Below are 18,330 nucleotides of genomic sequence, written 5' to 3'. Positions count from 1 at the left end.
GGGTGAGTGCCACCAACTGTGGAAGCTTTTCCAATCCCACTCTCCCTCTCTGTGGAAGCTACACATTGTAACGAATCACAGTCCTGGAACAGTGTGGGGGAACCCAGACGCACAGGGGCAACTGGTTTAAATGCTACACCAGAACTGAAAGGCTGGAAGGTTCTGGGACTGACAGTGGTGATGGCTTAACCAGACCTTTCCTGGGCAAGATCCTAGCCCCATCCCTTCTCTCCCAGATTCTGACCAAAGCCTGGGACTCCAGTCTCCAGCCTTCCCACCCAAAGGTGTGTAACCCGATCCTCTTCTGATCAATTCCTTTGTGGCTGAAATTAACCAGAGTAACTTTAGGTGGTTTGCAACCAAGTTTGCTAACTAGTATCAATGGATTTAAAAAGTTTCAACATCTGGATGAGTATCTCTATTAGCTGATAGTGTACTGATATCATTGTAACAAAAGTATAAAATCTTGAATACATAAACTATATATTAACAAAACAATATAATAATGAGCCAGGAATCAATCTTCTGGTAAACTGCACATTCTAGAAAGTGTTTTAATTTATGGAACAACTTAGGGGGTTCTTAAATGCCTGCAAGCCCGTAATTAGTACATTATAAACTCTGAAAACGACCCACAGCTTTTCTTCCCCAATTATCAATAAATTCCATTTAACTTCCAAGCAAACCCACAGGCGGCCTCATGAGAGCTGGTGTCTTTCCATCTGGTAAAACCCACATTCCATGATTTGAAGATTAGCTCCACATCCCATTCTATTCCTTTCTGCCACAGAAAATTCAGAGCTGACAGGGTCCAGAGCTGACTGCACGTGACACCCTCCCTTCCCCTGCGTTCCTGAGTCACTAGGATGTAAGACCTCTCATCGTGTTTTTCTTCTAGATTGAACTGTCAAGGCTGAAATACTTTTGGAAGAGGTGCTTTGCTTGAAATATTCAGATTTCAGCGAGGACAAAAGATTTAAATAGAATGAAATATGAATGTTTTGATGTGCTAATTATGGGGGGGGCACCTGCTTAAAACCTTACCAAATCTATGAATATTTTTAAAAACCAGAAGATATTTAAAAAATAAACCAAACGAAATTGACATCTTGAGAACAACCCAGCAAACCCTGTTTCATTCCCATTGTAAAACAGGCACATTATGCATCACTGATTTGTGATGAAGAGGGATGTGGAGCACACAGCCCAACGACCCCCAAGGACCTCTCCTTCATCCTGGCCTCCCTACCTCCACCAGACCAGGGACAAACGTGGGAGTATTTTATAGTACTGCGGCTGTTTGATCCAAAGGGCTATTTTTGTTTCTCTGGAGGTTTTTTTGTTGAGATCGTGTATCCTTCTTTCTTGGGCAATTACGGTTGCAGTAGACGGAATTCATCTCCTCTCATGTCCTGTCCTTACATTTGGCAGTTGGCAGTGCCTCCCTGCCCCACCTTGACCAGCCCCAATTTATAGAAATGTTATGGGTTCACAGAATCCCAAACCTAGGGAAATAGCAAGTTTTGAGACTCTTCTTACAAGAGCTGTGAAATCACTTTTTTTAAAGTTTATTTATTTATCTTGAGAGAGAGTGAGCGAGGGAGGAGCAGAGAGAGGAGAGAGAGAAGCCCAAGCAGTCTCTGCACTGCCAGTGTGGAGCCCGATGTGGAGCTCAAACCCATGAACTGTGAGATCGTGACCTGAGCCGAAACCAAGAGTTGGATGCTTCACTGACTGAGCTCCCAGACCCCCAATGTCATCCAAGGAAACCTGATATGGAAGAGCCGAATGCTGAACCATTCCAGGAGCTGCTGTGCTCTCTCCTCGGGGCCCTCTCATCAATACCAAGGCTTCGGCACCATTTGGCAACCATCAACTTTTTCAACTCCATTAATAAATGAAAAAAAATGGCTCATTCAACTAAGTCAACGGCAGATCCAAAATAACGAATTACCCAGATATTGCTCTGGGACCCCTATACTGATTTCAGGTGTGTTTTATTGTATTTTATGTATTTATTAGTTTTTTAATGTTTATTTTTATTTTTGAGAAAGAGAGAGAGAGAGAGACAGAGCATGTGCAGGGCAGGGGCAGAGAGAGGGAGACACAGAATCCAAACCAAGCTCCAGGCTCCAAGCTGTCAGCACAGAACCCGACACGGGGCTTGAACTCACGAACCGCAAGATCATGACCTGAGCCGTAGTCAGACACTTAACCAACTGAGCCACCCAGGCGCTCCTCAGGTATCTTTATTTAATTAAGACAAAAGACAGCTTCTTCTATCTGCAAAACTTGGAAATTAACCATATGTAGGAGCTTCTCATTCAACTTTTATCAATAATGATTATACTAATACCCAGCTGAAGTCAGGGTAATATTTCCCTGTGGCTATTACTTAGCAGATACATAAGCACTGTCATTCACTAAAGGCCCTTATAATCATTTCCACCAGGATGGGTCTGAATGTACAGCCACTGTTGCTCCATCGGGATGCAGATGCTTTAAGAAGTTGACACAGGACTGTGCATTAGTGAGTCTGAATAGGATCCAGAGTTTAAGAACATGAACCAACAAGAAATGGGCTGACATGCACATCCCATCAAAAAAGCTTCGGGGATACCAAACACCATCAGGAGTAAGACAAAGCTTAAACCTAAAAGCCTGGGGATAATAAGAGAATTGAAGATGACATGTCTAATCGGACTCCTTCTGCAATGAAGCAGAAAAAATGCCGGGAATAAACCCAAGAGAGGACAGTACATGAGCCAAAGCATTAAGAACAAGGTGCGGCGGGACCAAAAGTAAGAATTCAAGAAGAAACTGTTTTAAAAACATGATACACTAGGCGCGCCTGGGTGGCTCAGTCGGATGAGCATCCAACTTTGGATTAAGTCATGATCTTGCGGTTCATGGGTTTGAGCCCCGCATTGGGCTCTGTGCTGACAGCTCAGAGCCTGGAGCCTGCTTCAGATTCTGTGTCTTCCTCTCTCTCTGCCCCTACTCTGCTTGTGCACTCTCTCTCTCTCTCTCAAAATAAATAAACATAATAATAAAAAAATTTTTAAAAACATGATACATTTTATAAAATCTTCATTTAAAAAAAGTTTAGGCAGACTGAGAAATAAAGTCCATTTATTAGCTACTAAGACAGAGAGTTCAGAAACCAGAGCCCTAAGAGCAGGATACAGATTTGAGGCAGAATGAAAAAATAAGATTTAATGACAAGACTTAATTAAAACAGACACTTTTTAAAAGTCTTAACCCAGGCTACTTCTGAATCAGTGTGATCAGAGTAGCAATTATGTTTGAATTATAATTTGTATGTATTTTTTTCTAAAACTTAATCTTGTTGCCAAGATTTTCTTATTCTTTTTTTGAAATCATTTCAAAGTAGTCCCTCCAAAGACACAGCGTAATATGAGTTGTAATACAGGAAATAGATTCTGAAGGCAGTAAGATGTTTATAAAAAAAGAAATCTAGATGTCCCCTCTAGAATATTCTAGAGGAATAAACTCTCACACAGCCTAGCCCCTCTCCTGCTTTGACTCTGGCATGAGGTTGCACACGAGAATTTCTACACTGAAAGCTCATTTGGGGGCGCCTTGGTGGCTTGGTTGGTTAAGACTGACTCTTGGGACGCCTGAGTGGCTAAGTTGGTTATGAGTTCAACTTCGGCTCAGGTCACAATCTCACAGTTCGTGGGTTCGAACCCTGTGTAGAGTTCTGTGCTGACAGCTCAGACCCTGGAGCCTGCTTCAGATTCTGTGTATCTCTCTCCTTCTGCCCCTCCCCTCCTTGCACTCTCTCTCTCTCTCTCCCTCAAAATAAACATTAAAAAAAAAAAAAAGATGGACTCTTGATTTCAGTTTAGATCATGATCTCACCTTTGGTGGGATCGAGCCCCATGGGGTTCTCTCAGCCCCTCCCCAGCTCATGCTTTCTCTCTCAAATAAACAAACATTTTTAAAAAAGAAAACATAAATAAAAAGCTCATTTGGCATGATATGCACCTTGTTCACCTCCCTCTGATAGCTGGACTTTGACGTCTCTTCTGAAACGTGATATGTGTTTCTGGAAAAATCCATTTGTCATGGCATCTCAAGGTAAAACATTTATTTGCAAATACAGTTTTGCTATCCAAGAGTCTCAATCCCAACGAAGGTGCTGCTGGCCCAGAAGGGAACTGATGGTTTCAGAGCAAGGCATCTGGCCCATGACGTGTGGCTCGCGAACAAGGTGTGCATTTCCGGGGCCGCAGGGGTCAAAGGCAAAGAGGCCCTGAGCAGCCCACTCATATGTCGCGTGTGCATCTCCGAACCAAGTGAAAGGAAAGGACGCCCCAAGTGCTATTAAATAGCTTCCAAGGGGCTGGAGAGAAGGAAGTGCTCTCTGGGTCCAATCACCAGACACGGCCCCGCCTGCATGCCACGTGGGAAAGGACGCGGGGAAGGAAATCGGTTCGTGTGGTGGAAGCCGACTTGGCTAATCTCTTCTTACCCATGTACCCTCACATTAACTCGGGCCACACCTGGCAGTCCGTCTCCTTTCCCGCTTCAGACCCAAGCAATGCACTTTTCTGACAGCGACACCGGTCTAATCCCACCAATTTTCAAGGGGTGGTAACTACGGGTTCTGAAATGTCACCACCATACCCCTAAGGATGCAGACGATGGAGGACGGATTCTCCCAAGGGCAGGCACCTCTCTGGAAGACGCTGCTTCTGAGTCCCGGAGGCCACTCGGGTGACCTCACTGCCCCTGGGTCGACGGGCCAAAAGAGAGGCTGTCCTGGACCCCACAGGAGGGGGAACAGCGAAGTGAAACATCTACACCATGCACTCAGCCCAATGTGCGGCTCTAGGCTCCCCTTGCCTGAAAAGGTGGTTTTGTTCCGGGAAACAGAGTCTAGGGAGCAAGACTGAAAGCTTCTAACTGGTCTAATGAGGTGGGAAGTGGGAACAGTGGTCCAGGGAATATTCCATTCAATTACCTTCAAGTTGGAAGCCTGCCTATAAATTAAAAACTTGCAGGAACATAAGACTATCCCTTCCAAGGCACTGAGGTCTGCAGAAGATATGTAAATAAATGCTGACATAACCCCGCTGTCAGGCTATTCTGTTTTATGACCGCTAAAATTATAATAGTCGTTACGGAAAATATGGAGACGGATGAAGAAAAACATCGGTTTCCCACAATCAACATAAATACCAGGGAGATCACTATTAATATTTTATTCCATATTCTGCCAACCCACTTACACCCCATCTTCCACCAGTTCAAAGATGCTCATTTCCCCCCACAAACTCTGACGTTCACACATATCTTACAACCAGTGGTGCCTCTGACACCACTTTTGTTAGCGGAGCATAAAATCTAATGCCAATCGTGTGTGACAACTGATAAAATATAGTATGGGTGTGGGCTGTCCTGTATACATTTTCACATGGTTAAGACCATGCTGTTAGTGAACTCTTTTTAAACTATTAGAGTTTGTCGGGGGACCTGGGGGGCTCAGCCAGTTGAGCGTCCGACTTCGGCTCAGGTCCTGATCTCACAGTCTGTGAGTTGGAGCTCCATGTCGGGCTCTGTGCTGACAGCTCAGAGTCTGGAGCCTGCTTCGGATTCTGTGTGTCCCCCTCTCTCTACCCCTCCTCTGCTCATGCTCTGTCTCTCTCTCTCTCAAAAATAAATAAAGATTAAAAATTTTTTGAACTATTTAAGTTTGCAATTTATCAGAGTTCACAACTTATTACAGCTCTAGACAGGATTAAATCTTTATTTGAGCAAATCTGACACTCAAAATTAGGTACCCTGGAATAGTAAACAAGATATGGAGAGAAACGGAAGGACACTGTGAAAAACTGTCTCTTTCTCTAAGAGGGACGCTTATTTTGAATAACACAACAATATCACACGACCACGGATGTGTCTGGTCATGCCTGCTTCCCTCAGAGCACGGCAGCCACAGAGCCACGAGTCAGCGTTCCTGCTCTCCCAGCAGCGGGGCTCAGGAGGTCCAGGGCACGGAGAGGACGTTGGAGCAGAGATGACACAAAAAGACACAGCTTCAGCTCAGACGCCAGCAAGCCCATTCCAGCAAGAACAAACTAGAAAACCGCCCACCACGGCGCGTCCCGTCACCTGGCCATCTGTGCCCTCTCTCTGGACGCATTATGGTTCCCACCGTGCTCATGGCTGGCGTTCCCGGGACACATGCCCCCTTCTGTACGGGATGCTCGGAAACGCCTCACTGCTTCGGAACTAGGGCTCAGGAGCCGGTGGCGAGCACGCAGCCCTGGGTCACAGGACACTCGAGTTGGGCCCTGGCTTTCTCGGGCTTGGGGGACTCAGTTATAAAGTGAAGAGTGGGCCATGTCTGTAATTTTCCAGGACACCTTGGCTGGCCATGAGTCCCCTTAGGGACCAGGAGGAGGACGCTAGGTACGCTGCTTAAGAGAAAGCAATGCCTGACTCCTTTCATTTGTCTTTAAGTATCATATTGATTTTATAATTTCAAAATCATAAGGGGTTTTTGTTGGCGTTAATGTTTTTCAGACCAGAGCAGGGATTTAAGAAGCATGGGAGGCCGTGGACTAAACGTGGGGGGCCTGTGCACTGTTTGCTCAAGTTTCTTCCAGCTTTAAAATCCAAACGTCTCCCTGAGCTCATCGGTGAACTCACCAGTCCCCACACCCAGGGGCCCCCCACAGTGAGGTGCTAATAAATCTCTTTATTCCTATGGGGTCCGGGCCAACACTTCAAGAAGGAAGGTCTTTACACCCCAAAACGACCTGGCCAGCAGTACAGAAAGGCCACTCAGGGTTTAAAAGCAACACATCAGGCTCAGCTCTGCCTTCATTTTTTTTTTTCCAAATCAGATTTACAATTTGTTTCACTGTCAATATAATCTAAGAAGTATATTACAGGGGCGCCTGGGTGGCTCCGACTTTGGCTCAGGTCATGATCTCATGGTTTGTGGGTTCGAGCCCTGCATCGGGCTCTGTGCTGACAGCTAGCTCAGAGCCTAGAGCCTGTCTTCCGATTCTGTGTCTCCCTCTCTCTCTGACACTCTCTGGCTCATGTTGTCTCTCTCTCTCTCTCAAAAATAAATAATAAAAAACATTAAAAAAATAAAAGAAGTATATTACAGCTGACTCCTGAACATGGGTTTGAACTGCACTGGTCCATACAGTGCAGCACGGTAAAATGTATTTTCTCTTCCCTGTGATTTTCTTTTCCTCCTTAACATTTTCTCTTCTCTGGCTTACTTTATCCTAAGACTACTGTATGTAATAAAGGCAACAACAAAATAATGTGTTCATCAACTGTCTATGCTATCTGTTAGGCCTCCAGTCAATGGTAGGCTATTAGTAGTTAAGTTTTTCACGACTCAAAAGTTACCTATGAATTTTCAACTGCATGGGGGAGGGGTCCATGCCCCTGACCCCCACCTTGTTCAAGGGCCCAACTGTATTAATTCATTTCTCTCATTTTCCCTTTGCAATCATTCCTTCTATCTTAGAAACAGAACCCAAAAAGCCACACAAACACGGAAGCCTCTGGTTCACCGGGAGCCCCTGTCTGCTTCACAAGTGCTTTGGAGACGCTGTGCCAGCACAGCTGTCCTCCAGCCCCGGACGGGAGGGGCACACGACCCCAGGGCTAAGGGAGAGACATACAGATGTGGCCAGGCACCGGCGGGGCAGGGGGGGGCCTTCTGTCAGGGTCCTCTCTGCACAATCCAGAAACACCACGGCTTCATGAACCGGAGCCGGGGCGCTGTGCTGGGCTGGCTCTGGGGAGCCCTTCCAGGCAGAAGTTCCCTCGGAGGCCTGCACAGAGCCAGCCAGCCACCCCACTCCCTGCAGTCCCACTGTCATGCTGGCTGTGGCTGTGGTGGGGACACAAGTCTCCTGATCCACTCCAGGCAGCATGAGGCTTGCCCGGGGGCTGCTGGGGAACTGTCAGCCTCCCGCCGTCAGCCTTCCTAACGCCGTTGTCCCCCCACCTCCCCGAGCCCCACCCACCCCCACCCCCAGGAGTGCTTCTGAAGGACTTGGGGGGTGGCTCTCCATGTAAGGAGGTCAATGGTCACCCTGAGGAGGGCAGAGGGGACAGCATGGAAGGTGGGGGCTTGAGTTCACCTTACGGCTTAGGAGAGGAAAGATTCTGGAGAGGAGGGGAATACAGAGAAGAGAGAGAAGAAGTTATGTAAGAAGAAACAGATTTAACAACTAATTAGTTCTGTGAGACAGGGTGTCAAAACCAGATCCTGGGGATGGAGCCTCGTCTGCGGTTTCCAGAAGAGACAGGCAAGGCCTGGGAGAGAACGCCAGCAGGAAGCTGGCGCGCAGGGTGTTGGGTTGCCACTCTCCGGGCTCGGGGGGCCCCCAGTCTACACGGCTTGGCCACTCCTCCCTACCACTCAGCGGCTGATGAAATATTTTTTTACGAGGAGGTGGGGGCATAAGGCCACGCGCAGGCCTGGCTGTCCACAGAGGAGCATGGCGGAGAGGACGCAGTAATAGCTTTAAAGCCACAGGGCTCTTCAGAGGAAACCCTGGTGGAGAAACTCCAGCATCATCGTTACATGTGTCCCCGGCCAGGATCCTCACAGCGTTTTATCCCAATAGCCTTGCAGAGAAGCTGACGGCTCGTTAGCTCTTCCTCACTGGTTCCCCCTGGTTCCCAGAAACTTCGCCTCCACGGTCAACCTCGAATCTGTGTCTACACACGTTGCGTGAAGTCCCAGGCCACACACACAGGAGGTGGCTCCGGCGCCGAGGGTCCCTTTTAGGGGCAGGGAGCAGCTAGGGCCCAGTTGCCAAACCTCACAGACCAGTCCCTCTGCAGAACGTCCAGAGCAGCACGGGGAGGACTGGGTGGGGGTCACAGAGGGTCCTGGCATCCCCTGTGACCCAGCCTCCTTGGTTCTGGGGCTGACAGCAGACCTGAGGGCGGAATGCGAGGCACCAGGCCTGATTACGGAAGCAGCCAAGTGCTTTCACAAGCAACGTGAAGCCTCAGGACTGGAACAAGGGTGCGCATTCCAGGGGACAGGGGACCCCGAAGCACCCAGGGCCATGTGCTGGACACCAGAGCCTGGAGCTTTGCACCTCAGCTCCCCTCTGGGGCGCTCTTTCCACTCAGTAAACGCCACCCCCCTCACCTCTTTGTCTCTCCAACGCCCCATCCTCACTCTGCGGCTCAAAGGGGAACAGTAGGTTCTGGTAAAGGCGCCTCCCACGAGCTCACAGGTGAAATTATGGGGGGGAGGGGCAGTGCGCCAGAGGACAGGGGGGCAAAGCGTGCCCCCCCCCCCACGGCTTCATGAGGGCTGGTTGTTGTCCACTGCTTCTGGCAGCAGGAAATTCCACTTGGAAATACTTGTGAGACATGAAGTTTCCTGGCCATCTGGAAGGCGACAAAATGTTCCCCGACAGACACTTTGTGCTTCCTGTCCTCTGTTACCCCCGGGGCACAGGGCCAAGCCGGGACTCCTCCTCCTGGCCCCGATGGCTCCCCTGCACTGGCATGGTGATCCCAGTGGGCTGTGCCTGCTCGGTCTGAGGCTGTCCATTGCACTGGCCGCCGCACTCCCTGCAAGCGCCTGGCCCAGGTCTGGCCAGTCCGTTGGTAACGGGGGCAAAGAACGAATGAATTCATGCTCCCTGAGAAGCGGCACAGCCTGCGGGTGAAGAGCTCGAGCACTCGGGTCTGAATCCCGGTGCCATTAGTTATTGCCAGTGAGAGCCTCAGTTTCTACGTCAGTAAAACGGGTATGAGATGCACACCGACCCTTAAAGGAATAACGTGAGGGCTAAGTAAAACGGTGTATGTAAGAGCCTGAGCGCTGATCAGATCGGGGGCAAAAGCAGGCAGGAAATGGGAGGGGGAAATAGCAGCTGCCAGGTAACGCCTGGAAACTTGGAAGATATACCCGCCAATCCGGTGCAGTGGTGGCTGACTAAGCACCGTCAGGGCACGATTATGTGCAGAGAGGAGCCTATGACGGCCGAGGGCCTACGGGAGGCAGCTTCTGGGGGCGACAGAAGGAGGTCGCAGAAACACAAACCACGAACCTATTAGACAAGTTCCAATGGGCAGTCGGCTCTCGATTTGTCTCGCCTCCCAACTGTCACCCCGCTGGAGGCTTTCGCTCCATCAGACCCCGAATCCCTTTTGCTTTCTTGCTGCAATAGTCCCTCCTCCCCCTGCTCTCACCTCGCTGTGCTGCCCACAAATACCGCCCACACATCTCTGCCCAGACTAATTCCTGCGCCTGAGACACCCCTTCTGCCAGTTTTCTCAACAGTCCACAAAGCAAACAGTCCTAGCAAGGCTGGGGAGGGGAGAAGGGGAGGAAAAACAGAACAACATCTCAGAACCAATTTGATAAGACTTCTGCATTTCAGGACTCCCCGTAATTTGTGCATCAGGCGTCGTTTCCCAACTGGAAGTTACGTGAATGAAAGGAGGGCCCCTTCCCACGACCCCCGGGCAGACGAGGCCCCTACACAGACCACGCCCCACGCAGGCCACGCCCCCACGCAGACCGCAGAGGCAGCCCCCAGCACAGCAAGACCAGATGCACGTACAAAGTTCTCTCTAAAAGAGACAGTGGCGGGCGCAGCTCACTGACCATCCCAGCACCCACTAACCATCCCCTTCCCTCAAAGAGAAGCTAAGAAGACCGAGCCTACTTTCCGTAGTCTCCCTTGAAGTGCGGAGGAGGCACATGACATAACCGGGGCGACAGACCTCAGTGGGATTTTGCTTTCCAGGTAGAAGAAACAGACAGTCACACTGCCCGCTTCTGCTTCTCTCTGTCTTGAATGGAAATGTGACATCTGGAGCTGCAGCAGCCATCTTGAGACCATGAGGTGGTAAGGCAGGAAGGAAAAGGCTGAGAGAACCACCAAGATGCCAACTCAGAGCCCTATCCTGGTTCGGATCCAGCAACTTGGGCCTCTTTATATGGGAAAAATCAACTCCCATCTGCTTAAGCCACCCTTAACTCAGGTTTTCAGGTACTTACAGCTAATTGATCTGATACCTCCTCCTTACCTATATAGCATAATCTCCTTGTGGATTCAACACTACTTCTATCATACCAGGTTTCAAAGTGGATGTCGTATCTCATTTGATCCTTGACTTTTTTTTTTAATTATTAAATTTATTTTTGAAAGAGAGCACGCTGTTACTGCACAGCCTGATGCAGGGCTCAAACCCACGAACTGCAAGATCATGACCTGAACCAACATCAAGAGTCGGAGGCTTAACTGACTGAGCCACTCAGGTACCCCCCATCTTTGAAGTTTCAAACCCACTTATCCAAGCACCTGTTATTATTTGCACATCTGCACTCGGCAGTCCCACGGCCACTCAGACTCAAAGGGTCAGGACTACGTCTCTTCCAGACTCCCTACAGAGGTCAGTAGCTTAGTCATCTGCTCAGTGTCCAGGGCAGGGTCCTTGTCAATGACACCTCTCCTCCACACTGCCATCCAATAGGTGATGAAATACTGCAAAGGTCACCCTCTGAATATTCTTCTACCCACCTGTCCCCACTACTCCCAGCTAGCCTAAGCAGACACGCCTGGACTGTTGGAACTTAGCAGGTCTCTGCATCCACACCTGCCCCCTCCACAGTGAACTCACAAAAACCACCCATTTGACCATGTCATTCCCTTTCTTAGAGTTCTTCTATGAGTTCCCATGGCCTCCTTGATAAAGTCCAAACTCCTTAAGACCTAAAAGGACCTGCCTGCTCTGGTCCCGAACCCTCTCCTGCTTCTCCAGCCCTGGCTAGTCTCTCGCCTCTTCCAGCTTCTCAAGACCATCCGACACATTTCTACTTTGAGGCCGCCACCCGCGAGGTTCCCTTTGAAAGAGCTCCCCTCCAGCTTTGTGGCCTCGCGGCACCCTTACTCATCCCTCTGCATCCCAGCGACTTTCCGTTTCAGGTATTGTGCTTTCCTGCTCTAGATCTCCAGTTCTTTTTTTATAAAATAGTTTCCATTTCTCTTCTGAGAGTCACCATCTGTTCACCCATTAGGACCATCTTTTCCTTTAAGTCCCAGACCATTTATATAACAGATGTCTCTGGCTTTCTCTCCTAATTCCAACATCTGGGTCATCGCTGAATCTATTTCTACTGGGCTGCCCCCATTCCCCTCCCCGTTTTCCCCTTCATTATGAGCCACAGTTTCCTGATTCTTTGCAAGCCTGTTTTTAAATTATTATTATTATATGTTAGACCTGCAAGTAAAAAACCAACCCTATAGGGAGTCGGGATTATGTGGTCTCCCTTTAAAGGCGTTGAGTTTTGTTCTGAAAGTTCCTTTTGAAGCTGTCAGCCTTACTTTTATTTTTTATTAAGTTGAGTCTAATCTGACTTTGTCTTTGGTTCTAAGGGGTCATCCATACTTCTCACATAGGACCTTTTAGGGATCTCAACCACATACTTCTGGCTGGGCCATAACCCCAAGATCTCTGAGCACCGTGCAGTCCCCTGGTATCTCTGATCTTCTCTCAATCTCATTAGAACCATTTTCTATTAGGCCTTATGGAGTCTTGCTTTGTGCATGTGCAGCCCTCAGCACAGGACCTGCCATGCACACAGGTTTCTGCTCGCCCCCACCACTCCCACACCACGCCCTGTTCTCCTGATTTCCAGGGCAAACCACGTGCTGACCTCCAAAGGCAGCTTTTTCGATAAATCTGTGCAGGAGTTCAGCGAGAGCCAGGTGAATCACCATGGTAACTAACAATTGCCGTGGAACAGTTAGAAATTCACAGCTGACGATGGAAAGAATAATGTCTCTCGGTGAGATTATAACATTTTTTCCCACAATGCCTGGTACAGAGTTAGCTGGAGGTGACCTGGCTTCCCTCCCAGTAATGCAGTGGGACAGACAGGGGCAACCATGGCCTGGGATGTTATAGAAAGCAGTGTCCTCAGCTTTATTTTTCTCCATCTTTCCATATTACCATGTGCTTAAAATGAGCAAGGCTCTGTGTTAACAAGTTCTGATGGGTAGTTTTCACATCCATATGCTAGTCCCTGCTACATTCTGGATTAATTATAATGGGAAAACTGCCTCATTTAAGACGTGTCTTTTGAGTGAGAGAACTGGAGGTCATATAACCATATGGCACTGGTATTGTGAGTTGGTCTGCTGTTGTTCTGATTCAGCAAAGTTTTGCAGTGATCAGAGGTTATTTTTTAACTTTGTGCTTTCTCTGCATGTAGTACGTACAGTATTGGGGGGGCGCCTGGATGGTTCCGTCGGTTAAGCATCTGACTCTTGATGTCGGCTCAAGTCATGATCTCACGGTTCGTGGGACTGAGCTCCACTTTGGGCTCTGTGCCAACAGCATGGAGCCTGCTTGGGATTCTCTCTCTCCCTCTCTCTCAGCCCCTCCCCCCCCCCAAAATAAATAAACTTAAAAAAAAAAAAGTACAGTATTGGATCTGACCCCAAGTCCATTTCAGCCCACTACCCTGTCTCCGACAGAGCACCTCAAGGGCCACTACGGATGGAGAGAACTATCCTTCTTATGATGACTAGCACAGGGAAGGACATCCATGGCGCACCATCAGTAGCCTTTCAAGATGTCTTTGCTTTTTTAAGTCCTGTTCATGTCCAGTCTTAAGCTAAAAAATGGAGATGATTAAATTGCCATGGGAAATGTCCCTGATATGCTCTAGACATTCCTCTCTGGAGTGTCCGGGAGCGACCCCTCAATTCCCTATCCTGGAACTCAGTAAGCCTGGAGGGGACCTTGCGCAGAGGGACTCTGGCATACCCAGAACGGGTCCTTCTGCTCAGGCTACTGGTGATTTAGTAAGCAAGCCCCCTCTTTCCGTGGCTGGCTTGGCCTTCAATCCCTGAACACAGAAAGAGCCTGAAGACACCTTAAAGACCACTTGGTCCCACTGTCTCCTTTCAGTGATGAGAAAATGGAGGCTCCCGACATACCAGGTGACACTGTTAATGAGGGACATGACAGGAGTTAAAATCAGAGCCTTGGCTCCTGGCTGAGTGGATTTTCACTCCGGCCTTGCCTCCTGGAGACCGTCTCTTCATGCCTTTTAGACGGTCTTCTCTGTACCTCTGAAACATCATTCTATCTTTCTGATGGTTTTACTAGTACAATACAGATGAAGATACCTTTTTTCCTTTCTAGATTTACTGCTGATACAACTGCAAATAAGGTCCACTGTTTTTTGGCCTGTGTGGCAGCACAACGACTGAGTGTGCTGAAAGGTCAGCAAATAACAGCCAACGATGACCTCCAGGGGCCGTTCTGGAATTACCCCTAAAATACCCGAACCCATCACCCTCTAAATGAGTGGTCCTGAGGCTCCTGGGCCACACCTGTGGCTCCAAGAGCCCTTCCTAGAGTTCATCCTCAACAGCGAGTCTCTGTAATACCCAGAAGGCCTTGGTGCGGCCCCCAGGGCATCTCCAGGCTGACACTCACCTTTGCGTACGCAGTGGTCTTAATAAACCACTGTCTGAGGTACTTCTGTTCCACCTTCGCCCCAGAACGCCACGAACAGCCGTGCTCATCCACCTGCTCGTTGGCAAGCACCGTCTGATCCACTGGGTCCCAGTTGACCAAGGCCTGTCATAATCAATGAGACAAAACAGTAAAATCTGATGAGCATCCTGACTAGGGTCATTTTCAGGTTTCCTGCGTGGGAGAAGATGGGCAAGCGCGGTATGGCTGTATCTCTACACTGAGGCTTGAGGGCACCCCCTTGCAGTACTGCTGGGCAAGGGAACCCCGGGCAATCTGTAAGAAGGCAGAACACGGGAACCACCTCCACACTTTCACCCTAGAACAGGCTCAGGACCCTGGGAGCTGAGGTGGCAGGGGAGGAGGGACACCCTAGGCTTGTCTCTCCCTCAAATGCAGCCAGACACCGCACCGTTCTGGACACCTAAGAAATCAATCGGAGGTCCGAGAGAACAAGAAGTGCCCGTCCACAGGTTAAACAGCGACCACCTTCTGGAAGGCAGGGGCTGTGGAGAGTTGGTCTGGGGGAGACAAAGCTACAGGAATGGCAGGAGGGAGGGGGCCGGGCTATGGAGGCAACTGCCAAGTATTCTAAGCAGCGGAACACAAAACCTGACCTTGGAGAAGTCTGTCGCAGTGGGGTGTGTGCCTGGCTTAAAGGCGCTCAGGTGGCAACGCGGGGAGGAATGCCAGGAGTGCTGGCACGGTCTGAGGACCCCCGGGTCACAAGAAGGACGGGTGGCACCAACATACTGCGCTGTTGCCAGGCACGGGGGTGGGTAATGAGGCTGTCTGGGGCAGTCAGTAGGGGTTCTAGCTTTCTGCTGCTCTGACGTCAACTCTGAACTGCTGCGTGGCCCTGCGACCGCTTCCTCAAGCTGGCAAAAGCGTGGTGAGGTCGTCTCCCAGAGCCCCGATGTGGGGCTCTGCTGACAGCACAGAGCCTGCTTAGAGCCTCCGTCTCCCTCTCTCTCTGTGCCCCCCTCCCGCTCTCTCTCAACAATAAACATTAAAAAAAAAAAAAACCCCACAAGGAATTGATAATAATACAGTAGTAGCAGAGGGATTTACCATCCCATGTACAGCCTGGACAGATCATCTAAGCAAAAAGTCAATGAGGGAACAATGGGGCGCCTGGGTGGCTCAGTCGGTTGGGTGTCTGGCTTCAGCTCAGGTCATGACCTCGCGGATCATGGGTTCGAGCCCCGCATTGGGTTTGGTGCCAACAGCTAGCTCAGAGCCTCGAGCTTGTCTTTAGACTCTGTATCTCCCTCTCTCTCTGACCCTCCTCTGCTCATGCTGTCTCTCTCTCTCTCTCTCTCAAAAATAAATTTAAAAAACATTAAAAAAACTTTTTTAAAATAAGGAAACAATGGCTTTGAATGACATACTGGACCAAATGCACTTAGATATATTAAGAACATTTTGTCCTAAAGCAGCAGAATAAACATTCTTTTTTGTCTAAAAGTTTATTTACTTATTTGGGGTTGGGGGGGAAGGGCAGTGGGAGAGAGGAAGAGAATCCCAAGCAAGCTCTGCACCGTTAGCACAGAGTTCTGTGCAGCCCACAGATGGTATGATCATGACCTGAGCCAAAATCAAAGGTTGGATGCTCAACTAACTAACTGAGCCACCCAGGTACCCCATAAAAACAAATTCTTTCTGAACACATATGGAACATTTACATACTGGGTCATAAATCAGCCGTCAATAGATACAAAAAGATCAGGATTATACCAAGCGTTTTTTCAGATCATAATGCTATGAAACTTGAAGTCAACCACAAGAAAAAATGTGGAAAGCTCTCAAACACATGGAGGTTAAAGAACATTCTACTAAAGAATGAATAGGTTAATTAAGAAATTAAAGAAGAAATTAAAAAAATACATGGAAGCAAATGAAAATGAAAACACAATAGTCCAAACCCTTTGGGATACAGCAGAGGCAGTCCTAAGAGGGAAGTATATTGCAATTCAGGACTATCTCAAGAAGCAAGAAAGGTCCCAAATAACAATCTAACTTTACATCTAAAAGAGCTAGAAAAGGAAGAGCAAATAAACCTTAAAGCCAGCAGAAGAAGGGAAATAATAAAGATCAGAACAGAAATAAATGATATAGAAACAACAACAAAAATAGTAGAGCAGGTCAACGAAACTAATAGCTGGTTCTCTGAATTAATAAAATTGATGAACCCCTAGCCAGACTTTTCGAAAAGAGAAAGGACACAAATAGATAAAATCATGAATGAAAGAGGAGCCATCACAACCAACACCACAGAAATACAAACAAATATAAGGTATAAGAGAATACTATGAAAAATTATATGCCAACAAACTGGGCAGTCTGGAAGAAAAAGACTAATTACAAGAAATTCACAAATTACCATACCCGAAACAGGAAGAAATAGAAAATTTACACAGACCCATAAAAGAAACTGAATCAGTCAAAATCTCCCAACAAACAAGAGACATGGTCAGATGGCTTCCCAGGGGAATTCTACCAGACATTTAAAGAAGAGTTAATACCTGTTTTTCTCAAATGGAAGGAAAACTTCCATACTCATTCTACAAAGCCAGTATTACCCTGACTTGAAAACCAAAGAGCCTACTAAAAAGGAGAATTACAGGTCAATATCCCTGAAGAACATGGTTGTAAAAATTCTCTATAAATTACTAGCAAATCAAATTCAACAGTACATTAAAAGAATTACTCACCATCATCAAGTGGGATTTATTTCTGGGCTGCAGGGCTGATTCAATATTTGCAAATCAATCAGTATGATATACCACATTAATAAAAGAAAGGATATGAACCATATGATCCTGCCAATAGATACAGAAAAAGCATTTGATAAAATAGAGCATCCATTCTGGATAAAAACCTTCAACAAAGTAAGGATAGATGGAACAGCCCTCAACATCATAAAGGCCATACAAGGATCCATAGCTAATGTTAACCTCAGTGGGGAAAAAAACGGAGAGCTTTTCCCCCACAGTCAGGAATGAGACAAGGATGTCCACTCTCACCGTTACTATGTAACACAGCACTGGAAGCCTTAGACTCAGCAATCAGACAACAAAAAGAAATAAAAGGCATCCAAATCAGAAAAGAAGAAGTCAAATTTTCACTATTTGCAGACAACATGATGATACTCTGTAGAAAACCCAAAGCCTCCATCAAAAAACTGCTAGGAATAATATATGAATTCAGCAAAGTCAAAGGATATAAAATCAACGTGCAGAAATCAGTTGCATTCTCTTATACCAATAATGAAGCAGAGAAAAAGGAATCAAGGAAATCGATTCCATTTGCAACTGCACCAAAAACAGTAAAATACCTAGGATTAACCTAACCAAATAGGTAAAAGATCTGTACCCTGAAAACTACAGAACACTTATGAAAGAAATTGAAGAGGAAACAAGGCAATGGAAAAGCATTCCATGCTCATGGTTTGGGAGAACAAACATTGTTAAAATGTCAATACTACCTAAAGCAATCTACATATTTAATGCAATTCCTATCAAAATACCACCAGAATTTTTCTCACAGTTGGAACAAACAATCCTAAAATTTGTATGGAACTACTAAAGACCCCAAATAGCCAAAGCAATCCTGAAAAAAGAAAAGCGAAACTGGAGGCATCATGATTCTGGACTTCAAGCTCTATTACAAAGCTGTAATCATCAAGACAGTATTTTACTGGCACAAAAACAGACACATAGATTAATGGGACAGAATAGAAAACCCAGAAATGGACCCACAAGTATATGGTCAACTAATCTTTCTAAAGCACGAAACAAT

General features: G+C 47.5%; 1 protein-coding gene across 4 annotated transcripts in view; it reads right to left on the bottom strand.

The window, feature by feature from the left end:
- LARS2 (leucyl-tRNA synthetase 2, mitochondrial) overlaps positions 1–18,330 on the bottom strand; it is a 152,820-nt gene that overhangs the window by 70,921 nt on the left and 63,569 nt on the right. For all 4 annotated transcript variants that reach the window (XM_029917668.1, XM_029917670.1, XM_029917669.1 and 1 more), the window contains one exon: positions 14,491–14,634. In XM_029917668.1, the coding sequence (XP_029773528.1) occupies positions 14,491–14,634 (144 nt within the window). The remainder of the gene's footprint in view (positions 1–14,490; positions 14,635–18,330) is intronic.

This window comes from Suricata suricatta, chromosome 12, assembly GCF_006229205.1.
Source record: "Suricata suricatta isolate VVHF042 chromosome 12, meerkat_22Aug2017_6uvM2_HiC, whole genome shotgun sequence".
Taxonomy (NCBI): Eukaryota; Metazoa; Chordata; class Mammalia; order Carnivora; family Herpestidae; genus Suricata; species Suricata suricatta.
Note: the sequence above shows the minus strand (reverse complement) of the source record. Positions and strands in the feature narration are given on the sequence as shown.